Consider the following 27,598-nt stretch of genomic DNA (forward strand, 5'->3'; position numbering starts at 1 on the left):
TGCCTCATTCTCCCTTATGAGTCGAAGGTCATCTAGCTGCTGCTCCAGATTCCTTACACGGTCTTACAGATCACCCAGCTGCATGCCCTTCTGGCAGATGTGACTCTGCAGCAGAAGGGCATTCCCCCAAGACTGCCACATCTCACATGAGAGGCACATCACCATCTCAGGATGCATTGTAAAGACTAACTGCGAGCAAGCTTGTCCTCCGCCTCTTCTCGTCGAAGCCTCTCGAGTCAAAGCCTCAAAGCTCCACTCCTTCACTGGCCCCTTTCCACAGGCCGCTCCACTTGAGCTATCCCTCTATTTATCTGTTTGAGCATTTCAAAATGCTTGGTCACCTGACCTCGATTGCCCAATCAGCTGCTCTCTGCTGAGTGCAAGCTATTCAAATCTTGATTGTCTAATCAACGCCTTTCTGCTGATCTATTCAAATTTTGATTGACTCGATTGCACAGACCAACTGCCAAAACTGCCAGATTCTCTCGAGTCAAAGCCTCAAAGCTCCACTCCTTCACTGGCCCACTCACTCACTGGCCGCTTTCCACAGGCCGCTCTGCTTGAGCTACCCCTCTACTTATCTGTTTCAAATGTCTTCAATGATGTTAATGTTCCTGTCGGAACAACTACTTCTAGCAGCAAGTTTCTTATATTGACCACCCTGTGTAAGAAAGTTGCCTGTCACATTCCTACATGATAACCCCAGTACTTGTTGGGCTAGTGGGCTATTTCCTCTCTCCCTCCTCTCTTATACAGCACAGTCATATTTTATATTCCCCAGTCCACAGCAACAAATCCTGAATCTCCAGAACTTTGGAAGATTGTAGCCAGAGCATGCATCACCTTTCAAGCCACCACTTTCAGACTTCTGGGATGCTAATAGAGTCAAAGAGTACTACAGCACAGACATAAGCCTTTCAGTCCATCTACTCTGTGCCAAGCTGTTACTCTGCTCAGACCCATCAGCCTCCATCTGACCCATAGCCCTTCATATCCTTCTTCATACCCCTCCCATCCATGTATTTATCTAAACTTCTCTTAATTTTTGAAATCGAACCCGCATCCACCACTTACACTAGCAGCTCATTTCATACTCTCACCACCCTGAGTGAAGCAGTTCCCCTTAAATATTTTACTTTTTACCTTTAACCTAAGACCCTTAGTTCTAGTCTCAGTGAAGCTCAGTGCAAAAAGCCATCTTACTTGCATTTACCCTATCTATACCCTTCATACTTTTGTACACCCCTATCAAATCTCCCCTGCTCCTCTGCTCCAGGGAACAAAGTCCTAAACAAGAGAACATCTGCAGATGCTGGAAATCCGAGCAACACACACAAAGCGCTGGAGGAACTCAGCAGGCCAGGCAGCATCTATGGGAAAAAAAGTATAGCTAATATTTCAGGCCATTCGGCAGGACTATTCAACCTTTCCCTCTAACTCAGGTCCTCAAGTCCCAGCAACATCCTTGTAAATGTTATCTGCTCTCTTTCAATCATATTGATATCTTTGCTGTAGGTAGGTGACTGGAACTGCACCCAGTACTCCAAATTGGGCCTCGCCAATATCTTACACAACTTCAACGTAACATGCCAACTAGTACAAGAATTAAGCCCCGACTATCTGAGTACTTATATATCCTGTCACTTAGAATACCTTCCAATAATTTACCCACTACTGATGTCAGGCTCACTGACCTATTATTTCCCAGTTTATTCTTAGAATCTTTTTTGGTCAACAGAACAATATTAGCTATCTTCCAGTCCTTCAGCATCTCACCCGTGGCTAAGGACTTTATAAAAAAACCTCTGCTAGGGTCCTTGCAATTTCTGCACTGCCCTCCAACAAGGTCTGAAGGAACACCTTGTCAGGGTCTGGGGACTCATCCGCCTTAATTTGCCTGAAGACAGCAAACATATCCTCTTCTGTAATCTCATGCAGATCATCAAGTCCTTTGAGTTTATCAGTTTTGCAGCTGAGTAAGTTATCTAGTTCGTGGTTTAGATGAATGGTTACTTCTTTGAGTTCCTCATTCTCTGAAGCCTTGCACTTTATAAATCTCTTGAATTAATAGATTTTTAATTTCTCCTGTTAGCCACAGGATTGAATCACTTTTCACTTTGTACTTTTATAAAGGTTATCATTTTGCAACAGTGCATTATTTCTTTAAGTGTTACCTGTCCGCCATTGGAGCTTGCACAACCTTCTCCTAATCAACCATAATCTGGTCTAATACCTGAACCTTCTGTATTATAAGTCAAGCTTAAAATGTCATGATCAATCAAGATCAAGGAAAAACTGATTGATAACTATTAATCATAAAATAACCAGCTACACTGTATCAGTATCTTTAATTCTCATTTTCTTCTAGTTTTTCTCAGCTTACAGAATAAATTTGTAAATGGAACCAATGATCAAATAGTTGCTCCAAAAACATTCATTACTTTTTATTCCTTGTATTCTGGCACATTAAGAGGAAGACAAAGACAAATGATGATGGAAACAGCAGCCAGAGAACTGGAAATGAATACCAATGAATTGATCCACTTGACCCGAAACAGGAGTGTGTGGGCCATGGCAGTCAAAGCTCAAACTGGGCATGGCACCTGATGATGATGATGGAGGGTTGTCTTAAGCTACTGATGTGTTGGTGGAATGCACTGAAAAATGATGGATGGAGTTTAATCCTAATAAAGTGAGATAATGCATTTTGGGAGTGCGAATGAGGCTAGGACATAAGCCACGAGTGGTAAGGTCTCAGCCAGGAACACAGGTACCTTGGTATGTAAGTCCAAAGACCTTGAAGGTGGTAGCACAGATGGTTAAGGAGACATATGGGATACTGACCTTTAGTTAGAGCAGGGAAGTTTAATTGACACTTGATAAAAAGTTGGTTATACGGCCACCAGCCAGGACATGCTCTCTTCTCATTGCTACCATCAGGAAGAAGGTACAGGAGCCACAGGAGCCTCAGGACCCTCACCACCAGGTTCAGAACCGTTATTACCCCTCAACCATCAGGGTCTTGAACCAGAGTAGATAACTTCACCCACCTCAATACTGAACTGATTTCACAACTATGGACTCGCTTTTAAGGACTCCACAACTCATGTTCTCGATGTTCATTGCTTATTTATTTATTATTAATATTTCTTTTTCTGTATTTGCACAGTTTGTTGTCATTTACGCACTAGTTTATCTGTCTCTCGTGTAGTTTTTCTTTGATTCTATTGTGCTTTTTTCTGTTTACTGTGAATGCCTGCAAGAATTGAATCTTGGGGTTGTATATGATGTATATGTACCTTAAAAATAAATTTACTTTGAACTTTGAACATTTTGCATAGTGTGGCTGAGAATTGATTGTGATGCATAAGACGCAGTCTAATCAGGAATTGGTTGTCCCTCCAGTTGTATTCCAGCTCTGGAGAAATAGTGACCAGTGCTCTGGAAGCTGTTCATTTTCTGTACCTGAAATTGAAATTTTAACTGAACTCTGAGACTGGCCACAGTCTACCACTTTTGCTATCTATCATCATTCAGAAGGGGGTCTTTGTTCATCGCTTTTCAGACCTACAGTTAATCGACCTTACATTTTCTTGCATTAACTTCCATTTACTGCAATATTTTCAGAATTATCATGCATACATGTGTGAAGTTTCCTGGTCTTTCCACTGTTTTGTTCTGTACCTTTGTGTTTATATGATGTATCAAACTTTCTGGATTGTTAATAAATATGATGAATCATTGATGACCTAACGCAAATCGATGTGGGGTTTCCATCTTGCTAATGAGAGATCCTGCTCTTCTCATTAGTAGTCTGCTGCTGCTCAGTTGGTTTCTGAAGCAGGCCTGTCATTTCCTTTCAGATCTGTGAGTTTCCAAAACAGAACTGATTTGCTACATGCTTCTGGAGAATATATAGTGTGATCGGGAGCATCAGCAATGTTGCTTCCTTAATCCCTAAGTTCCCATCTACCTGATGTGTTGTCCAGAGTTGTTCATGGTGCTTCAATGTGATCTGATCATCAAATAACTCAGCAAAATTATTATTCATTTCCAGATAAGCCACTTTCGCCCAAGTCCCTCAAAGGATTTGAGACACCCTCTGTTACCAAGAATTATTACGGTTTGGTAAGTGCCTTCTTTGTCTCATGAAAGACTGCATGTGACATAATGTTGCTTGTAATTTGTTTTTAAAATGTCTTGTTTGAAATTGGGACACTTGAACTGAACTATTTTAACTGATACCATTTACTATTTTTATAATTATAACGGGCTCTTCATCAGTCAACAAAAGCCCTCGAGCTCTCACATAGTGATTCTCATCCAAATCTGCATCAAAGCCATTGGGTTCCCACAATGTGATTCTCATCCCACACTCTCGACTCTGCATCAAAGCCCTCTCCTTCCACTCCCTTTGGCTTTCTAGCTGCAGGGTCTTGACATAGCTTCCTCAGAGGGAGCTTTCTTTAACATCTGACTGCATAAGTTTTATATAGAGCTCCCATCAGCCCTGCTTTCCACAGAATTGTAATTGTTGGACATTGGTCAGTATTCAAATCACTCTCACTGGGCAAAAGGGACAAGAGAGCCAAATCCTCAACAGAACTTGTATTTCTGCCGTGCTTTTCACATTCTTGGCTGTGCAGCTGGTAAATTATGGCCACTGCTGAAGGGTTAGCAGGCAGCACAAAGCAAGATCCCATGCTGATGTAAATTATCATTTATTTTTGCAGCACACACACACAAAATGCTGGAGGAACTCAGCAAGTCAGGTAGCATCTATAGATGGGAATAAGTAGTAAACATTTCAGGCTGAGACCCTTCATCTCAACTGGAAGGGAAGGAGGAAGAAGCTAACTCTCACCTCTTTTCACATGCCCATCACTGCTCTCTGGTTCCCCCCCTCCTCTTTCTTTCATGGTCCACTAATCTCCCATCAGATTTCTTCTTCAGCACTTTTACTTTTACCACCCAGCTTCTCACTTAAACCCCGTCCCCCACTCACCTACTGTCCCCCTCACCTGGTCTCACCTATCACCTGCCAGTTTGTACTCCTGCCCCTCCCCCAACCTCTTTTCTGGCTTCTGCCCTTTCCTTTCCAAACCTGATGCAGAGTCTTTACCCAAAACATCAACTGTTTATTCATTTCCATCGATGCTGCCTGGCTTACTGAGTTCCTCCAGCATTTTGTGTGTGTAGCTCAAGATTATCAGCGTCTGCGGAATCTCTTGGATTATCATTTGTTTCTGAGCAGTGATCTCAGAGATAGATAATGGTATATCTCATTTATTTAACAATCATTAGTACCTAGGAACCTTTTCTGCCACCTGGGAGACCAGATGGAATTTCAGTTTAATGCTTATCTGAAAGATGACACCTGTCATACAGCTGTCCCCTCAGTGCCTGACAGCTGAGAAATGGAGCTTTGACCCAGCATCTTCTTTATCCCACTACTTTATCATTTCCTGTCAGAGTCACATATGTACAGATATACTTCTGTACCTAGTGTCACTTTATGGATATACAATCAATCTATGTACATAAGCTCTCTTATGTATTTATGAAAGGCCGTGATAGAATGGATATGGAGAGGATGTCTTCTATTGTGGGTAGGCCTTGGACCAGAGGGCTCAGCCTTAGAATAGACAAATGTCCATTTAGAACAGTGATGAGGAGGAATTTCTTTAACCAGAGGGTGGCGACTACACCAGGGTCGTTACTGACTTTATGACTACGCCAGGGTTGTCATAGATTTTATTAAAACGGCTGATGGCTGAGTGTGTCTCCATGAAATCGTTCAGGGCTTTCCCCATTCAGAAGTCCTGGATGAACTATGGAATCTGGAATCAGCCGAGAGTTAGATCAGAGGCATTCAAGTCTGGAAATCAAGACTGTTACAAAAGGTGCAGGTACGATCTCCAGAAAGCAAAGTGGAGATTCTGACTGGACTGGAATCAACGAGTGATGCTCAACAGTGGTGGCAGGGTTTGAATGCCATAACCACCTACAAAGCTAAATCTTGCGACATTGGGGACAGCAGAGCTTTACTTCCAGATGAGCTCAATACTTTCTATGCTCCCTTTGACCACCAGAACTGGGAGGAACCATCACACATCCCCATGTCTCCTGGTGATCCTTTGTTCTCAGTATCTGAAGATGATGTGAGTCTGCCTTTAAGAGAGTGAATCTAAGGAAAGCATCTGGTCTGGATGGAGTACCTGACTGAGTACTGAAGACCTGTGCTGATCAACTGGCTGGTGTATTCACAGATATATTCTACCTCTTGCTTTGGAACTGTGTGGTACCCACCTGCTTCAAGCAGGCTTCAATCATACCGGTGCCCAAGAAGAACATGGTAACCTGTCCAAGTAACTATTACCCAGTAGCACTAACATCCACAGTGATTAAGTGTTTTGAGAAGCTGGTGTTGAAGAATGGTGTCTTGGATCCGCCCCAATTTACCAGCCAAAGCAACAGATCTTGTTGGCTCTTCTCACAACCCTGGAACATCTGGACAGCAAAGATGCGTGCATCAGGATGCTCTTTATCAATTACAGCTTGGTATTTAACATCATTATCTCCTAAAACTAATCAGGAAACTCCAAGACCTGGGCCTCAATACCCACTTGTGCAATTGGATCCTGGATTTTCTCACTTGTAGACCCCAGTCAGTTTGGGTTGACAAAAACATCTCCTCCACAATCTCCAGGAGTACTACAGGAATGTGTACTTGGCTTCGTGCTCTACTTGCTTTACACCTATGACTGTATGGCTAAGTACAGCTCCAACACCACATACAAGTTTGCTGATGACTCCACTGTTGTGGGCTGTATCAAAGGTGGTGATGAATCAGCATACAGGAGGGAGATTGAAAATTTGGCTGAGTGGTGTCATAACAACAACCTCTCAGTCAGTGTCAATAAGAGCTGGGAACTGATTGTAGACTTCAGGTAAAGGAAACCCAAAGTCCATGAGTCAGTAATCATCAGAGGAACAGAGGTGGAGAGGGCCAGTAACTTTAAATTATTTGGTGGCACTATCTCAGAGGACCTGTCCTGGACCCATCATATAAATATTATTGTCAAGAAAACACAACAGTGTCTCTACTTTCTCAGGAGTCTGCGGAGGTTCGGCATGTCATCAAAAACCTTCATTAGATGTGTATTGGAAAATGTGCTGACTGGCTGCATTACATCCTGGTATGGAAACACCAATGCCTTTGAGTAGAAAATTCTACGAAAGGTGGTGGATTCAGCCCAGTACATCACGGGTAAAACCCTCCCAGCTATTGAGCACATCTACATGAAATGTTGCCATAAGAAAGCGGCATCAGTCATCACACATCCTCACCACCCGGCCCATGCTCTTCTTGCTGCTGCCTTCAGATCCCCAGGACTCGCACCACCAGGTTCAAGAACAGTTACTACTCCTGAATCATCAGGCTCTTGAACAAAAGGGGACAGCTACACTTATTTTATACTCTGGTATATTGTTATTTCATGCTCATTATTTATTGCTGTTTACTTATATCTGCATTTGCACAGTTTGTTTACAGTTAATAATTCCTGATGTTTACAGTCAATGGTCTATAGATTTGCAAAGTACGTTTGCAGAAAAAGAATCTCAGGGTTGTATGTGGTGACATGTATGTACTCTAATAATAAATTATACTTTGACTTTGAATCTGTAGAATTCATTGGCACAGACGGATGTGGGGGCCAAGTCTTTGGGTATATTTAAAGCCGATAGCTACAAAGAGAGATGATATTGATGCGATGGGACGTGAGGACCTCAATGCAATAGCTATCACTGAAGAGGTAGTGCAGAGCAAACTTGTGGGCCTGAAGATAGATAAGTCTCCCGCTCCTGATGGAATGCATCTCAACGTATTGAAAGAAATGGTAGAAGTTATAGTAGATGTTTTGGTGATAATTCACCAAAATTCTCTGGACCCTAGGCAGGTCCTGGCAGATTGGAAGGTGGCGAATGTCACACCACTGTTCCAAAAAAGATGTAGGCAAAGGGCAGGTAACTATAGGCCAGTTAGTTTTAACATCTGTAGTTGGGAAAGTGCTTGAAGCTATTATTAAAGAAGAAATAGAGGTACAGAACATATAAATTTACAGCACATTACAGGCCCTTTGGCTCACAATGTTGTGCCAGCCATGTAACCTACTCTAGAAATTGCCTAGAATTTCCCTGATGCATAGCCCTCTATTTTACTATGCTCTATGTACCTATCTAAGAGGCTCTTAAAAGACTCTATTGTATCTGCTTCCACCACCACCGTCGGCACTGCATTCCACGCACCCACCACGCTCTGTGTGGAAAAACTTACCCCTGACATCTCCTCGGTACCTATTCCAAGCACCTTAAAACTATGCCCCCTCATGTTAGCCATGTCAGCCCTGGGTAAAAGCCTCTGACTATCCACTCGATCAGTGTCCCTCATCATCTTACACACCTCTATCAGTTCGCCTCTCATCCATCGTTACTCCAAGGAGAAAAGGCCAAGATCACTCAACCTATTCTCACAAGGTACGCCCTCCAATCCAGGCAACATCCTTGTAAATCTCTTCTGCACTCTCTCTATAGTATCCACATCCTTCCTGCAGTGAGGTGACCAGAACTGAACACAGTACTCCAAGTGAGGTCTGACAAAGGTCTTACTTACATAGCTATAAGCATCTGGAAAGAAATGGATCCATCAGGCAGACAGAACTTGGATTCAGCAAAGGCAGGTTCTGTTTGATAAACCTACTGGAGTTCTTTGAGGATATAATGAGTGGATAGAGGGGAACAGATGGACATTATTTACTTCCTTCCAGAAGGTGTTCGATAAGGTGCCGCATAAAAGACTTTCCATAAGATAAGGATGCGTAGATTTGGGGGTGATGTATTAGCATGGATAGAGGATTGGTTAACTAATAGAAGGCAGAGAGTTGGGATACATGGGTGTTACTCTGGTTGCCAATCAGAGGTGAGCAGTGGGCCGCAGGGATCAGTGCTGGGCCTGCAACTGTTCACGATATACGCTAGTGATCTGGAAAAGGGGATCAAGTGTAGTGTATCTAATTTTGCTGATGATACTAAATTGAGTGGAAAAGGAATTTGTGCAGAAGATACGGAGAATCTGTAGAGAGATATAGGTAGGTTAAGTGAGTGGGCAAGGGTCTGGCAGATCGAATACAGTGTTGGCAAATGTGAGGTCATCCATTTTGGAAGGGAAAAAATGAAAGAGCAGATTATTATTTAAATGGTTAAAAAATTGCAGCATACTGCCCTGCAGAGGGACTTGGGAGTGCTTGTGCATGAATCACAAAAGGCTGGTTTGCAGGTGCAGCAGCCTATCAAGAAGGTAAATGGAATTTTGGTCTTCATTGCTCGAGGGATTGAATCTAAGATCAGGAGGTTATGCTCCAACTGTACAGGGTACTGGGGAGGCTGCACATGGCATGCAGTTCTGGTCTCCTTACTTGAGAAAAGATGTACTGGCTTTGGAGGCAGTGCAGAGGAGGTTCACCAGGTTGATTCCCGAGATGAGGGGGTTAGACTATGAGGAGAGATTGAGTTGCCTGGGTCTGTAGTTGCTGGAATTCAGAAGAATGCGAGGAGATCTTATAGAAATATATAACATTATGAAAGGGATAGATAAGATAGAGGCAGGAAAGTTGTTTCGACTGGTAGGTGAGTCTAGAGCTATGGGACATATCCTCAAGATTTCGGGGAGTAGATTTATGATGGAGATGAGGAGGAAATGCTTTTCCCAGAGAGTGGTGAATCTGTGGAATTCTCTGCCCAATGAAGCAGTGGAGGGTACCTCAGTAAGTACATTTAAGATAAGGTTGGATAGATTTTTGCATAGTTGGGGAATCAAGGTTTCTTGGGGAAAAGGCAGGTAGGTGGAGATGAGTCCAAGGCCAGAGCAACCGTGACCTTACTGAATGGCGGCACAGGCTCGCTGGGCCAGATGGTCTACTCCTGCCCCTATTTCTTATGTTCTTATGTCCAGAGATTGATAGATTCTTGATTAGTCAGGGTGTCAGAGATTATGGGGAGAAAGCAAGGGAATGGGGTTGAGAAGAACAATAAGTCGGCCATGATGGAATGGCAGAGCAGTCTTAATGGATTGAATAGTCCAGTCCTGCACCTATGTTTTATGGTCTGGAACAATTTTTGTGCTGCATTGATTCAGAGTGACAATTCTGTTGATCTCCTTTGCACTTGTGTAGTAGAAATGACATGAAACAATCTTGAATCTTTTGACTCGGTAATGAGAGCCCATTGAACCACGCCAGTACCAAAAGTAATCTGACATTTAATGGAAGTGGGAAGCATGATGTTGTGGGTTTTCACAAATAAAATGAAGTGAGGCATCTTATGTTTAAGAAAAACTGTAACACATTTTATTGAGCTCCAAAATCTGAACACGAAAGCGTACTAAAAATCCTTTACGTAATTACATCATCACGTCAGACCAGCCTCTTAAAGTGAAACCCCAACTCATTGTCAGTTATGAATTATGTACATTTCCAGTAATTACGTTACCCTACATTGCCCCCCGCCCCCAGAATTCACTACAACCGGCATTGCGAGCCTGTCCAGAGCTTGGTTGAACTGTGCGGCTCAGGTCCTGTGTTCCATGGATAGAGGGACAGCAGCTACCTTTTGCTTGTCCAGAAGTGTGTTGACATGCTCATGGTCATGTCGTGATGTCAGGGGCATGATAATGACATCCTCCAGGTATTGGTGGGCCAGTTTAAGATGATCTACGAAAATATGTTCAAGTTTACCCCTCACATCTATGATAAAAGTCTTTTCTCCTCGTTCCAAGACACAGAATGGGCCATTCTAAGGGCGCCTAAGGGGATGTTGGTGAGCACTATGGTGGACTAAAACCAAAGAGGCTGAATGTAGGTCAACAGGAATCCAGCAATGCTGTATGCCATGATCGGAGCTAGGAACAGGTGAAAAAGAATTGGATTTACTGAGGAGAGTGGAATTCTGTTGAGAGGCCGACCAGGTGATCATGGCAGGCCCACAACTGCTTTTCGGTAAGCCTGGACCTCTGGGTCAGTAGCTTGGTTGGCTGCCAGACTGGCATAGTCAACCCCTGTGTGTCTGGACTCAACGGCTGGCTCTGAGAGGCAATCAGCTATGGCGTTATTTTTTCCTTGGATACGTTGTATATTGGTTGTGAACTCATATGTAGGCCAGATGGTGTTGCTACCATGCAGACCAAGGGTCTGATATTTTGGCCATCAGGTGCACAAGGGATTTGTGGTCAATCAACATTGTGAAATGGCGACCCTCTAGCAGATGGTGTCTACTTTTGTAAATGTTGGAGACTGCGCTCATTTGGACAAGTGGAGACTATTCCACACATAGAGGGTGGAGGAGTGCTGCAATATGTGAGGATAGTCGCTTGCCAAAGGATAACCAGTCTTGGACTTGTTCATTGCATTGAAATGATTGTTTTTGTTGAAGAGTAGGAAGTATATTCTGTGATTACAGGCTACGCTGGAGTCCAGCATACCTGCCCTCACAGTTGCACAGCTAGGATGTCTTCTCCTTTTGGCTGTAATTTCTGTCACAAGTCCTGTGAACTTGCGTGGTTATTTACAGGTAGATTGAGGCACATGTCTCATGATTGCTTCACGTGCAGTACAGAATGGTTTGTGTTATATGTTATCAAGAGATTTAAAATAATGTTAATTTTTGAAGAGAGAGAATAGTGTGATTTGTACGAAGTACAGTTGGTTCTGGTTAATTGGTCCATTGACTAATCTGGACAGCCACTTATTTGGGACAACTCTTCAACTAATCAGAAATATAGCCGAGATTCTCTTTGTTTATTTGGGACACTATGCCACTTAATTGAGATATGAGACTTGGTGAACTGTTTCTAGGTAGCTTCAGTCACATGCACGTGTAGCTGTTAGACCCTACACCATGCTTAGAGCAAACAATTTTTAAATAGTGTCAGTTGCATGTGTTTGTGTTTTGTCCCTGATAGTTGGTGAGAAATAAGTAGTAAGACAATTCGGAACTGTATTGCTCACTACGGTTTCAAGCATTCGGGCTTGGAGTTATCAGAAAAGACTGGGAGTGAAAATGAAGCAACACACATAAAAGTTGCTGGTGAACGCAGCAGGCCAGGCAGCATCTCTAGGAAGAGGTGCAGTCGATGTTTCAGGCCGAGACCCTTCGTCAGGACGAACTGAAGGAAGAGTGAGTAAGGGATTTGAAAGTGGGAGGGGGAGGGGGAGATCCAAAATGATAGGAGAAGACAGGAGGGGGAGGGATGGAGCCAAGAGCTGGACAGGTGATAGGCAAAAGGGATACGAGAGGATCATGGGACAGGAGGTCCGGGAAGAAAGACAAGGAGCGGAGGGGTGGGGGAGGGGACGCAGAGGATGGGCAAGGGGTATATTCAGAGGGACAGAGGGAGAAAAAGAAGAGTGAGAGAAAGAACGTGTGTATAAAAATAAGTAACAGATGGGGTACAAGGGGGAGGTGGGGTATTAGCGGAAGTTAGAGAAGTCGATGTTCATGCCATCAGGTTGGAGGCTACCCAGACGGAATATAAGGTGTTGTTCCTCCAACCTGAGTGTGGCTTCATCTTTACAGTAGAGGAGGCCGTGGATAGACATGTCAGAATGGGAATGGGATGTGGAATTAAAATGTGTGGCCACTGGGAGATCCTGCTTTCTCTGGCGGACAGAGCGTAGATGTTCAGCAAAGCGGTCTCCCAGTCTGCGTCGGGTCTCGCCAATATATAAAAGGCCACATCGGGAGCACCGGACGCAGTATATCACCCCAGCCGACTCACAGGTGAAGTGTTGCCTCACCTGGAAGGACTGTTTGGGGCCCTGAATGGTGGTAAGGGAGGAAGTGTAAGGGCATGTGTAGCACTTGTTCCACTTACACGGATAAGTGCCAGGAGGGAGATCAGTGGGGAAGTAGGGGGGGACGAATGGACAAGGGAGTCGCGTAGGGAGCGATCCCTGCGGAATGCAGGGGGGCGGGGAGGGAAAGATGTGCTTTGTGGTGGGATCCCGTTGGAGGTGGCGGAAGTTACGGAGAATAATATGTTGGACCCGGAGGCTGGTGGGGTGGTAGGTGAGGACCAGGGGAACCCTATTCATAGTGGGGTGGAGGGAGGATAGAGTGAGAGCAGATGTACGTGAAATGGGGGAGATGCATTTAAGAGCAGAGTTGATAGTGGAGGAAGGGAAGCCCCTTTCTTTAAAAAAGGAAGACATCTCCCTCGTCCTAGAATGAAAAGCCTCATCCTGAGAGCAGATGCGGCGGAGACGGAGGAATTGCGAGAAGGGGATGGCGTTTTTGCAAGAGACAGGGTGAGAAGAGGAATAGTCCAGGTAGCTGTGAGAGTCAGTAGGCTTATAGTAGACATCAGTGGATAAGCTGTCTCCAGAGACAGAGACAGTAAGATCTAGAAAGGGGAGGGAAGTGTCGGAAATGGACCAGGTAAACTTGAGGGCAGGGTGAAAGTTGGAGGCAAAGTTAATAAAGTCAACGAGCTCTGCATGCGTGCAGGAAGCAGCGCCAATGCAGTCGTCGATGTAGCGTAGAAAAAATGGGGGACAGATACCAGAATAGGCACGGAACATAGATTGTTCCACAAAGCCAACAAAAAGGCAGGCATAGCTAGGACCCATACGGGTGCCCATAGCTACACCTTTAGTTTGGAGGAAGTGGGAGGAACCAAAGGAGAAATTATTAAGAGTAAGGACTAATTCCGCTAGACGGAGCAGAGTGGTGGTAGAAGGGAACTGATTAGGTCTGGAATCCAAAAAGAAGCGTAGAACTTTGAGACCTTCCTGATGGGGGATGGAAGTATATAGGGACTGGACATCCATGGTGAAAATAAAGTGGTGGGGGCCAGGCAACACTTCACCTGTGAGTCGGCTGGGGTGATATACTGTGTCTGGTGCTCCCGATGTGGCCTTTTATATATTGGCGAGACCCGACGCAGACTGGGAGACCGCTTTGCTGAACATCTACGCTCTGTCCGCCAGAGAAAGCAGGATCTCCCAGTGGCCATACATTTTAATTCCACATCCCATTCCCATTCTGACATGTCTATCCACGGCCTCCTCTACTGTAAAGATGAAGCCACACTCAGGTTGGAGGAACAACACCTTATATTCCGTCTGGGTAGCCTCCAACCTGATGGCATGAACATCGACTTCTCTAACTTCCGTTAATACCCCACCTCCCCCTTGTACCCCATCTGTTACTTATTTTTATACACACATTCTTTCTCTCACTCTTCTTTTTCTCCCTCTGTCCCTCTGAATATACCCCTTGTCCATCCTCTGGGTCCCCCCCCCCCGCACCCCTCCGCTCCTTGTCTTTCTTCCCGGACCTCCTGTCCCATGATCCTCTCGTATCCCTTTTGCCTATCACCTGTCCAGCTTTTGGCTCCATCCCTCCCCCTCCTGTTTTCTCCTATCATTTTGGATCTCCCCCTCCCCCTCCAACTTTCAAATCCCTTACTCACTCTTCCTTCAGTTAGTCCTGACGAAGGGTCTCGGCCTGAAACGTCGCCTGCACCTCTTCCTAGAGATGCTGCCTGGCCTGCTGCATTCACCAGCAACTTTTATGTGTGTTGCTTGAATTTCCAGCATCTGCAGAATTCCTGTTGTTTGGAGTGAAAATGAACTGGTTTCACTACTTCATGAAGTTAGGAATTATGAAGAATTTGAAGGTAACAACAATCATCTTGTATGTTACAATGAAGATCTGGAGGGTGCAATCATTGAAAGCATTGTATGAAGGCAGTCTAATATCTGCACTTGATCTCTGCTAATTTGTTGCTCAGTTAAACGGTAGTTTGTCATTTTTATACATTTTTAATTATTTTCGTGAAACTGGCTAAATTGCAGCAGCCACATAATTGGCCAAAAAGTACTGATCCCAATTAACCAGAATCCATTGTATTTGCTAAGTGATGGGGAAAGAACAGGATGGTGGAATTAATTGAGAAGCTCTTTCTTAGGGTTTGTATGACCACAATAGGCTGAACTGTGTGTGAGATTCTATGCTGGGAAAATTTTAAAGATAAGGAATAGCTTTATTTGTCACACGTGCGTTGAAACATCCAGTGAAATGCGTCATTTGTGTCAAATCAGCTGAGTGAGGATTATACTGTGTGAAGCCACAAGTGTCTCCATGCTTCTGGCGCCAACATAGCATGCCTAGAGTTCTACATTTCTAGAATGCGGGAAGAAACCAGAGCACCCAGTGGAAACCCATGTTGTCAAAAGGAAAATGTACAAACTCCTTACAGATAGTGACAAGAATCGAACCCCGACCTTACAGCTGGCACTGTAGAGCATTGTGGCAATCGTGCTAAACTGCCACACTTTTTTATGTTAATAAAGCTTCACTTTGTTTGGATATGCTGATTAATTAAGATGTAACAGATTCCTTCAATTTACAAAGTAGGTACAGACGAGTAACTTCAAGCATAATGAAATCTGCACAGATCTTTACGGCGTGCTTATATTATTGGATATTTTGTTATTGGAGAGAGTACAGAGGTGGTTCATGATAACTCCAGGAATGAAGGGGTTAACATATGAGGCGCATTTGGCAGCCTTGGGCCTGTACTCTCTGGAATTTAGAAGAATGCATGGGGATCTCAGTGAAACCTGCTGATTGCTGAAGGGATTAGACAGGGTAGATGTGGAGAGGATGTCTCCTCTGGTAGGGGTATCTAGAACTAGAGGGCACAGCCTCAAAATTGAGGTGCAACCATTTAGGACAGAAGTAAGAGGAATTTTTTTTAGTTAAAGAGTGGTGAATCTGTGGAATGCTCTGCCACAGACTGCGGTGGGGGTCGAGTCCGTGGGTATATTTAAAACGGAAGTTGAAAGAATCCTGATTGGTGGGGCATCAAGAGATTTGGTGAGAGAGCAGGTGAGTGGGTTTGAATGGGATCCGGGATCAGCCATAATGAAACGGCAGAGCAGACTTGGGTGGGTTGAATTGCCTATTTCTGCTCCTATGTCTTATGGGTTTATGTTCTTACTATTGACGTGGTAAATATTCTTTTCTTTCCCCAAAGGTTATCCAGAATATTTTGGACAATGAACGTGATTATGCGAAGGAGCTGCAGGTTCTGCTCAGCACGTACTTGCGATCACTGCAGGCTAATGACAAGTTAGTATCTGAGTTCGTGCAGAGTCCTGGTCACCCCATATGTTACTGCTCCCTAAACTGCACCATCCATTCTCTCACTATTCAATTCTGACTTCAGGACTTTAATTGCCCATTATTGCTACCGGGGCATTAGTTACCAACACCCATTGGCTGTCTTTCCCCAGTGTGTTTTTAAAGTCAACCTCAGTTGACAGGGATCTGCCTTAATGTCTTCAGATGTGGCCAAACATAAGGCTGACTGTAGTCACCTTGTTAACTTGCAGGCTGAGTTGGTAGTAAAGAAAGCAAGTGTAATGTTAGCATTCGTTTTGAGAGGAATGGAATATAAAACCAAGGATGTAATAATGAGACTTTACAAAATTGCTTAGACCACATTATGAGTATTATGTGTAGTTCTGGACTGCATAACTAAAAAAGGATTGCATTAGAGACAGTCCAGAGCATAGTCACGAGAATGACCACGGAAATGAAAGGATTAATGTATGAGAAGCGTTTGATGGCTCTGCGCCTCAACTTGCTTGAGTTTAGAAGAATGGTGTGGAATCTCATTGAAAACTATTGAATATTGAAAGGCCGAGATAGATTGGATGTAGAGAGTGTATTTCCTACAGTGAGGGAGTCTGGGACCAAAGGGCAAAGCCTCAAATAAAAGGACAGCCCTTTAAAACAGAGATGAGGAGGAATTTCTTTAGCCAGAGGGTGGTGAATCTGTGGAATTCATTGCTACAGATGGATGCCCTTTCTTTCTTCCCCTGCTTTACAGGTTATCTGCAGCAGACATTATGGCATTGAAAGGGAATCTGGAAGAAATCTGCTCGTTTCAGCAAAGCCTTTGCCAGACTCTGGAAGAATGTGCAAAGTAAGTGGGAAGTTTACTTTGTGGCCACTGAAGTGTGTAATTTGTCCTTGAACCTGTTGGGAATACGAGTCTGTGTGTTTGTATTGTCCTCAGTTTACCACCAGTAGTGGTTCTACTGGAAGTTCCTGGCGGCCTCACCCTACTACCAGAATGTGCTCCTCAGCTGGTTCATCCACCCTGCTCACCCTGGGCCATGTAATAAACTGATCCACATGAACAGTATGCGGGATAAACTTATTCCAGTACACATGACAGTAATAAATTGATATCCGTCCCTCATCTAGCAGCTCCAAAGACCAAATACATCATTAAATGTAAGGAAAGATTGAGTAAGTTGGGACTTGGAACGTAGAAGATTGAGAGGAGATTTGATTGAGATATACAAAATTATGAGGGGTACAGATAAGGTAAGTGCAAACAGACTTTCCACTGAGGTTGGGCCGGACTACAACTAGTGGTCATGAGTCAAGGGTGAAAGGTGAAAAGTTTAAGGGGACCATGAGGGGAAACTTCACTCAGAGGGTCGTGAAGGTGGAATAGGCTGCTGACGCAAGTGCTGCAGGCAAGCTGGGTTTTAACGTTGAAGAGAAGTTTGGATAGGTACATGGATGGCAGGGATATGGAGGGCCATGGTCCCAGTGCAGATCAATTGGAGTAGGTAGGTGGCACGGACTAGATGGACCAAAAGGCCTGTTTCTCTGCTGAACTTTTCTATGGCTCTATTTAATAAATGTGTTTAGTGCTAACTGCTAATGTAGTGATCAGCATGATGCTGTTACAGCTCGGGGCATCAGAGTTTGGAGTTCAGTCCTAGCGTCCTCTGTCAGCAAACTTGTATGTCCTTTCCACGTGCACGTGGGTACTCTGGTTTACTGCTATTGATCAACGCCGTACCATTTAATAGATTAATTAGTCATTTTAAATTTCCCGTCATTAGGCTTGGGTTAAATCAGTCGGTTGCCGAGCAATACTGCTCAAAGAGCCGGAAGGGGCCTGATCTACACTTTATCTCTAACACATAACCAGCTCTTACAAATTCTGAATATAGGAGTGCAGGAAATGGTGCAAATCAGCTGAAATTCATCAGTTACCAACCTGAAACACTGACCCATTCCAGCAGCGGCCAGTGTTCACATTGGTTTGTTATGGAGTCTATGACAGACCCTTGTGACACGGAGAAAGTTGGTCAGGGCAGTAACATGCCCGAATATGAGCAAGGTGCTGGAGCTCTTTCACGACCAGGTTTATCAGATTATGAGAGGCATGGATAGAGTAGACAGATAATATCTTTTACCAGGGTTGAAATATCTCATACCAGAGGGCATGCATTTAAGGTAGGAAGAGGTAATTTCAAAGGGGATGTGAGGGGCAAGTTTTTTTTTACTCAGAGTGGTGGGCATTTGGAATGTACTGCATGGGGAGGTGGTAGAGGCAGATACATTTGGGACTTTTCAGAGATGTTTAGATAAGCACACTAATGTAAGGAAAATGGTAAGATATGAGCATTGTGTAGGCAGATGAGATTAGTTTATTTGGCTATAAGATTACCAATTATTTGGTTTTGGCACAACATTCTGGGCCAAAGGACCTGTTCCCGTACTGTACTGTTTTTTGTTGTCTGTTAACCAGGGGTCCAGAGTCACAGCTCAGGAGATACTCTGGCTAATTATGCCAATGCCGGCTCCCTGAAGGAACAATCCAAATCTTCCCATTTCTTTGTTGCTTCCCCATTACTACCTCTCCAGCATTGTTTTTCAGTGTTCTGATATCTACTCTTACCTCTCTTTTACACTTTATACATCTGAAGAAACTTTTGATATACACTTTAATATTTTTAACTAACTTACTCACAGTATGTATACAGGCCGACCAGGGGGAATGCCATATTAGATCTAGTACTAGGTAATGAACCAGGTCAGGTCACAAATCTCTCAGTGGGTGAGCATCTGGGGGACAATGACCACTGCTCCCTGGCCTTTATAATTATCATGGAAAAGGATAGAATCAAAGAGGACAGGAAAATTTTTAATTGGGGAAAGGCCAATTATGAGGCTATAAGGCTAGAACTTGCGGGTGTGAATTGGGATGATGTTTTTGCAGGGAAATGTACTATGGACATGTGGTCCTTGTTTAGAGATCTCTTGCGGGATGTAAGGGATAAATTTGTCCCGGTGAGGAGGATAAAGAATGGTAGGGTGAAGGAACCATGGGTGACAAGTGAGGTGGAAAATCTAGTCAGGTGGAAGAAGGCAGCATACATGAGGTTTAGGAAGCAGGGATCAGATGGGTCTATTGAGGAATATAGGGAAGCAAGAAAGGAGCTTAAGAAGGGGCTGAGAAGAGCAAGAAGGGGGCATGAGAAGGCCTTGGAGAGTAGGGTAAAGGAAAACCCCAGGGCATTCTTCAATTATGTGAAGAAAAAAAAGATGACAGGAGTGAAGGTAGGACCGATTAGAGATAAAGGTGGGAAGATATGCCTGGAGGCTGTGGAAGTGAGCGAGGTGTTCACTAACTTCTCACTAATTTTTTGCAATATTATACGCTCTCCCTTTGGCTTTTATGTTGGCTGTGACTTCGCTTATCAAGCATGGCTGTGTCATCCTGCCTTTAAAATACTTATTCTTTGGGATGTATCCATCCTGTGCCTTTCGAATTGCTCCCAGAAACTCCAGCCATTGGTGCTCTGCCATCATCCTTGCTATTGTTCCCTTCCAATCAGTGTTGGCCAGCAACTCTGTAATTCCCCTTACCCTACTCTGATACTGATACAACTGACTTTAACTTGTCCTTCTCGAATTACAGGGTGAATTCTCTCATATTATGATCACTGGCTCCTAAGGATTCCTTTAACTTAAGCAAATTTGGTTCATTATACAATGCACAATCCAGAATTTCCTTTCCCTTAGTGAGTTCAACTTCAACCTGCTAAAAAAGCCATCGCATAGGCATTCTACAAATTTCCACTCTTGGGATCCAGCACTAACCTGATTTTCCCAATCTACCTGCACAATGAAATCCCCCATGCCTATCGTAACACTGTCCTTTTGTCATGCATTTTTTAAAATCTCTCGTAATTTGTAGGCCACATTTTGGCAACTGTTCGGAGGTCTGTATATAACTCCCATTAGGGTCTTTTAATCCTTGCAGTTTCTCAACTCTACTCACAAGCATTCTACATCTTCTGATCCTATGTCACCTGTTTCTAAGAATTTGCTTTAGTTTATTACCAACAGAGCTATGCTACCCCCTCTGCCTACCTGCCTAGTCTTTTGATAGAATGTGTATCCTTGGACGTTAAGCTCCCAGCTATAATCTTCTTTCTGACATATCATACCTGTGTTAATCTCTAACCACGCTACAAGATCACCTACCTTATTGAAATATAACACCTTCAGTCTTGTATTCATCACCCTTTTCGATTTTAGCCCCTGTTATACTTTAACTAATCCCACTTATTGCAATTTTGCTCCATTATCTGCCTGTCTTTCCTCACAGTCTCCCTACACACTGCATGTGGTTGTTTACCAACTGTCCCATGCGTTCCTGCCCCCCCACCACCAACAAATTAGATTAAACCCTTCTCAACAGCTCGAGGAAACCTTCTGTCTCCCTCGGGTTCAGGTGTAACCCGTCCTTTTTTCCACAGGTCATACCTTACCCAGAAGAGATCCTAATGATCCAGATATCTGAAACCCTGTCCCCAGCACCAATTCGTCTGCCAGATCATCTATTCTTACCCTCACTGCCGTGTGGCACAGGCAGTAATTCAGAGGTTGCTATCCTGGAGGTCCCAGGTCCTGCTTTTCATCTTTTTACCTTACTTCCTGTATTCTTCCCTCAGGAGCTCTTACCTCTTCCTACATATGTCATGGGTACCAATACGTACCAAGACTTCTAGCCGTTCTGCCTCCCCCTTTAGCCGCTCAACCTCCCTCAGTCTGAGGCATCCCTGACCTTGGTACCTGGAGACAACATACCATCTGGATGTCTCCTTCATGTCCACAGAATCTATATTCTTCTGCTTTAATGATGGAATCCCCTATCACTGCTACAGTTGTCATCACCCCCCTTCCCGTCTGAATTACAGAGATAGACTATGCCAGAGATCAGGTGGCTACAGCTTCCCCTGTTTCCCCCCAACAGTATCCAAAGTGGTATACTTATTATTGAGGGGAATGGCCTCAGGGGTACTCTGCACTGGCTGCCTATTACCTTTCCCTCTACTGACAGTCACCTGCTTCTCACAACTTCGGGGTGACTGCCTCCGTAGCTCCCCTGTATCACCTCTTCATTTTCCCAACTGAGCCAAAGATCATCGAGCTGCAGCTCCAGTTCCTTAATGTGGATACATGGGCCCTAAGGAGCTGCAGTTCGGTGCAGATGTAGTTATCAGGGAGACAGGAGATCTCCCCGAGTTTCCACATCTCAAACAAGTAATTCTGGACCCATTCCCAATTTACTAGCTATGTACTGACAGGAAAAAAAGACTTGTTAGAAGCTTACTTAGAACCTGCATCTGTACTTGCTCAAGCCTATTCTTGCCTAAGCCTGTTGAGCCAAAGCCTGACCACTCTAACACTGTACCACTACAACACAGGCCACTCCACTTACACCTTGCTTCTTTTTATTGGCCCCTGCTGGGTGTTGAAAAGATTGTTATGATTGCAGCCTGACAAAAAGTCCTGAAAGCACCCAAGGTCTTTTTAAACCTCATGTTGCATCAATAATGAATGACCTCTCATGTTGATTGCAGCCCAATGAATTTCTTTAAGTGTTGACTTTTGTGGTCTGTAATGATAGTGAGGATAAAGCAAGGAAGGCACAGAGTTTCCTTTTGAGATGGATGATTCAAGTTCAAATTTATTGTCATCCGACTGTACATACATACAACCCAGCATAACAATACTCCACAGTGCACCCACAAAACATTTACACAGGCAGCACAGAAACCAAAATATTATCTTATGTAAAATATAATTTAAAATGTAAGTAGTGAAGCATAGCACCAGTAAACAGCTCTCTGTCCTCGTGATGAGATTGTCATGGTGATGGGGGTATTCATTAGTCTCACAGCCTGAGGGAAGAAGCTGTTACCCAGTCTGACAGGCCTAGTTCGGATGCTCCTGTACCTGCTTCCTGATGGGGTGGATCAAAGAGATTGTGGGAAGGGTGACAGTCCTAGTCCTGATGCTGCTGTACCTCCTTCCTGATGGTAGTGGGTCAGAGAGACTGTGGGATGGGTGGTAGGGTCCACAACAATGCTTCAGGCCCTTCCAACCGGGGGATAGGAGACTCTGGTGATTCTCTTGGCTTTTGCTATCCTCCGTAGGGGCTTGTGGTCTGATGCCTTGCAGTTTTTATACTATAGTACGTAGGATTTGGAGCCATCTGTTGGGAAATCCATCAGAATTCTTTGGCTTTCAATATGGCCTTTGTGCTGCTGGATAAGGCAGGATTTAATTCACTTACAATTTACATGTAAGGGTTGTAAGCTGATAGAACGTGCGGCTTACTGGAGTTCAGCACTGTCTGTGGAACGGTGCCTGAGGGAGAGGTTTCCACGAGCAGAGAGGGGACACACAGTGAATGACTGACAGCTTCCTGTTGCAGAACTTGACAGTCATGTGTTCAGCTTTATATTGTTTGTTTCAGCATGAGCAATTAGTAACACATTTGCTGTGCACATCTGTACAAGCTTCTGAAATTACAAACACCAGATTCTGCAGATGGCAAAATCCAAAGTGTCACATACAAAAAGCTGCAGTTGCTAGCAGCATCTATGGAAATTAATAAACAGTCAACGTTTTGGACAGAGGTTCTTCATCAGGTACGGAAAGGAAAAGGGAATGCAAAATATGTCTTTCCTCTTCCTTCCTAGTCCTGATGAAGAGTCTTGACCGAGAGCTTCTGAAATCAGTTGTTTTTCTTCCTTCTGAGCTACTGGCCATTATGTGTAAAGCAAGCGACTTTACCGAGGTTTAACACCTAACTTTAGCACCTAACTCCCTGAACTCCCTATGCAGAACCTCATCACTCCTTCTACCCATGTTATTGCTACCTATAAGGACCACGACCTCCAGCTGTTCACCCTCCCACTTGAGAATGCTGAGGAATCTATCCTAGATGTCCTGGACCCTGGCACCTGGAAGGCATCTCGTTCTCACCCACAGAACCACTTGTTTGTTCCCCTGAATAATGAATCCCTAATCACCACAGCGTGTCTCTTCTCCCCTTTCCCTTCTAGCTCACAGGGCCCAACAGTGTCAGAGACCCGGCCCCTGTTACTTTCCTCTCCTAGGTCATTCCCCCCTTCCCCCCAACAGTATCCACAGTGAAATACCTGTTGTTATTGTTGAGGCAGATGGTCATTAGGTCCTCTGCACTGACTCCTTAACCCCCTTTCCCTTCCTGACTGTCGCCCAATTTCTTGTGTCCTGCACCTTGGGTGTAACTGCCTCTCTATATGTCCTATCTATCACCCCTTCAACCTCCCAAATGATCTGCAGTTTATCCAGTTCCAGCTCTGACTCCTTAACGCAGATGGTTAGAAGCTGCAAACAGAAAACCTGCAGATGCTAGAAATTTGAGCAACACACAAAATGCTGGAGGAACTCAGCAGGCCAGGTAGCATCGATGGAAAAAAGTGCAGTCGACGTTTTGGGCTGAAATCCTTCAGCAGGAATCATAGAAACATAGAAAACCTACAGCACAATACAGGCCCCTTGGCCCACAAAGCTGTGCCGAACATGTACTTACTTGAGAAATTACCTAGGGTTACCCATAGCCCTGTATTTTTCTGAGCTCCATGTACCTGTCCAGGAGTCTCTTAAAAGACCCTATCGTATCCACCTCCACCACCGCTGCTGGCAGCCCATTCCAAGCACTCACCACTCTGCGTAAAAAAACTTGTCCCTGACATCTCCTCTGTACTTACTTCCAAGCACCTTAAAACTGTGCCCTCTCATGCGAGCCATTTCAGCCCTGGGAAAAAGCCTCTGACTATCCACACGATCAATGCCTCTCATCATCTTATACACCTCGATCAGGTCACCTCTCATCCTCGTCCTTCCAAGGAAAAAAGGCCGAGTTCACTCAACCTATTCTCATAAGGTATGCTCCCCAATCCAGGCAACCTCCTTATAAATCTCCTCTGCACCCTTTCTATGGTTTCTACATCCTTCCTGTAGTGAGGCGACCAGAGCTGAGCACAGTACTTCAAGTGGGGTCTAACTAGTGTCCTATATAACTGCAACATTACCTCTTGGTTCCTAAATTCATTCCCACGATTGATGAAGGCCAATGCACCATATGCTTTCTTAAGCACACAGTCGACCTGTGTAGCAGCTTTGAGTGTCCTATGGACTCAGGCCTCAAGATCCCTCTGATCCTCCACACTGCCACGAGTCTTACCATTAATACTATTTTCTGTCATCTTATTTGACCTACCAAAATGAACCACCTTACACACTTATCTGGGTTGAACTCAATTTACCACTTCTCAGCCCAGTTTTGTATCCTGTCAATGTCTCGCTGTAACCTCTGACAGCCCTCCAGACTATCCACAACACCTCCAACCTTTGTGTCATCAGCAAATTTACTAACAGATCCCTCCACTTCTTCATCCAGGTCATTTATAAAAATCATGAAGAGTAGGTGTCCCAGAACAGATCCCTGAGGCACACCACTGGTGACCGACCTCCATATAGAATATGACCCGTCTACAAACACTCCTTGCCTTCTGTGGGCAAGCCAGTTCTGGATCCACAAAGCAATGTCCCCTTGGATCCCATGCCTCCCTACTTTCTCAATAAGCCTTGCATGGGGTACGTTATCAAATGCCTTGCTGAAATCCATATACACTACATCTACTGCTCTACCATCATCAATGTATTAATCACATCCTCAAAAAATTCAATCAGGCTCGTAAGGCACGATCTGCCTTTGACAAAGCCATGCTGACTATTCCTAATCATATTATGCCTCTCCAAATGTTCATAAATCCTGCCTCTCAGGATCTTCTCCATCAACTTACCAACCACTGAAGTAAGATTCGCTGGTCTGTAATTCCCTGGGCTATCTCTACTCCCCTCCTTGAATAAGGGAACAACATCTGCAACCCTCCAATCCTTCGGAACCTCTCCGGTCCCCATTGATGATGCAAATATCATCGCCAGAGGCTTAACAATCTCCTCCCTCGCCTCCCACAGTAGCCTGGGGTACATCTCGTCCGGTCCCGGTGACTTATCCAACTTGATGCTTTCTAAAAACTCCTGCACATCCTCTTTCTTAATATCTACATGTTCAAGCTTTTCAGTCCACTGTAAATCATCCCTACTATTGCCAAGATCCTTTTCCATAGGGAATACTGAAGCAAAGTAGACACAAAGTTCCATACACACTTTTCCACTGTCACACTTGATTGGTCCTATTTTCTCACGTCTTATCCTCTTGCTCTTCACATACTTGTAGAATGCCTTGGGGTTTCCCTTAATCCTGTCCGCCAAGGCCTTCTCATGGTCCCTTCTGGCTCACCTAATTTCTTTCTTAAGCTCCTTCCTGCTAGCCTTATAATCTTCTAGATCTCTATCATTACTAGCTTTTTGAACCTTTCGTAAGCTCTTCTTTTCTTCTTGACTAGATTTACAACAGTCTTTGTACACCATGGTTCCTGTACCCTACCATCCTTTCCCTGTCTCATTGGAACGTACCTATGAAGAACTCCACGTAAATTTCCCCTGAACATTTGCCTCATTTCTTCCGTACATTTGTGAGAACATCTGTTCCCAATTTATGCTTCCAAGTTCCTGCCTGATAGCCTCATATTTCCCCTTACTCTAATTAAACGCTTTCCTAACTTGTCTGTTCCTATCCCTCTCCAGTGCTATGGTAAAGGAGATAGAATTGTGATCACTATCTCCAAAATGCTCTCCCACTGAGAGACCTGACACCTGACCAGGTTCATTTCCCAATACCAGATCAAGTACAACCTGGGATGCAAACTACCATCCATGCTTCTTTCCTGCGTCCACAGAATCACCTGTCTGCCTCCCTAACGAGAGTCCCCCTATTACTGCCGCCATCTTCTTCCTTTCCCCACCCTTCTGAGCCACAGGTTCAGACTCCGTGCCACAGGTGCAGCCACTGTTGCTTCCCCCAGGTAGGCCATTACCCCCCAGCAGTACTCAAGCAGGAGTATTTATTGTCAAGGGATACAGCCACAGTTGATGTTACAGTCTGAAACATCAACTGCACTTTTTTTCATAGATGCTTCCTGGCCTGCTGAGTTCCTCCAGCATTTTGTATGTGTTGTTAGAAGCTCTCGCTGGATGTACTTCTCGCAGTTGCAGTCATCAAGGACACCAGAGGTCTCCCTGCCTTCCCATATCCCGCAAGAAGAGCACTCCACCATCGTGCTGGGCGTCTCTACTCTCCTACCTGAACAGATGTAAAGAAGGGAGGGGGAAAAATTCTACCTGCATCTTTTATTTTTTGCTTTCTCTGACTAAAGCTTCTCTTCACCTAATCCTCGAAGAGCTAAAGCCTCGCTACTCTAACTTTGTCCACTCCAATGCTAGCTGCTGCACTTGCCCCTACCTTCCTTTAATTTGTCCCTTCTAATCAATCCCAAACATCAGCCGGTGGCTGGTGTCAACTCCAAAAACAACTGCCGCAAGTTCCTGCCTTTTTCTACTCTGTTAACGAGCCTGAGGAAAGATCCCCCTCTGAGGCTTCTGATTTCCCTGTCAGTCGCTGGTTAAAGCTCCAAGGTTGTCTTGAGGTTACTTCTTTTGACAACCTCCCTGAATCTGTGTAATTTGGTGACCATCCTATTGGCAGAAGCAGATTGTCATTTAATCTGTTACAACCATTCTGCATCTCAGTTCCATTTCCTGTTCATTATGACCTGAGTGGGAAGCGTTGTTGCATGTTTCAGTCCAGGCATGTGCTGCACCTGAGAATGTGGGATTGCTCACCTGCCCAGTGACTTGGTTGACTATTTAATGAACATCAGTACATTCCTGCTGCCGGGGCCGTGCTCTGTCCCCTGGCTCTAGGAGATGGAATGTTTTCATCTCACCATGGTGCCAGTGGAATGTCTACCCAGGGAATGGTTTGCACGCAGAGCTATGGAACGACTTAGGAGGTGTTGTATTTGAAATTACAAAGGGCATAGATAGTAGCGAATCAAGAGCTGGAAGGCACAGGTTTAAGAATCAGGTTTAATATCACTAGCATATATTGTGAAATTTGTTGTTTTGCGGCAGTAGTACATTGCAATATATAATAACAAAAAACTAATAATGATAATATATATAATTAAGTTAAATAAGTAGTAAGAGACATGATGGGACCTGAGGGTGGCTGGTATACACGATGATCTGCCAAACTAAGTGATTGAGGCACTAACAACATTTAAAAAGCACTTGGAGAGGTTCATGGGTAGGGAAGTTAGGATATGGGCAACTTTTTAAAAATGTATTCATTTACGGGATGTGGGTGTTGCCAGCTAAGCCAGCATTTATTGCCCATCCCTAGTTGCCCTTGAGA

The 27,598-nt window shown here is 44.3% G+C and overlaps 1 protein-coding gene across 4 annotated transcripts in view; it reads left to right on the forward strand.

Annotated features, from left to right (window-relative positions):
- The window catches only part of arhgef6 (Rac/Cdc42 guanine nucleotide exchange factor (GEF) 6), a 223,775-nt gene that overhangs the window by 123,004 nt on the left and 73,173 nt on the right, over positions 1-27,598 (forward strand). For all 4 annotated transcript variants that reach the window (XM_063061177.1, XM_063061179.1, XM_063061178.1 and 1 more), the window contains 3 exons: positions 4,058-4,128; positions 16,097-16,191; positions 16,955-17,050. In XM_063061177.1, the coding sequence (XP_062917247.1) occupies positions 4,058-4,128; positions 16,097-16,191; positions 16,955-17,050 (262 nt within the window). The remainder of the gene's footprint in view (positions 1-4,057; positions 4,129-16,096; positions 16,192-16,954; positions 17,051-27,598) is intronic.

The sequence above is a fragment of the Mobula hypostoma genome, chromosome 10 (assembly GCF_963921235.1).
Source record: "Mobula hypostoma chromosome 10, sMobHyp1.1, whole genome shotgun sequence".
NCBI lineage: Eukaryota > Metazoa > Chordata > Chondrichthyes > Myliobatiformes > Myliobatidae > Mobula > Mobula hypostoma.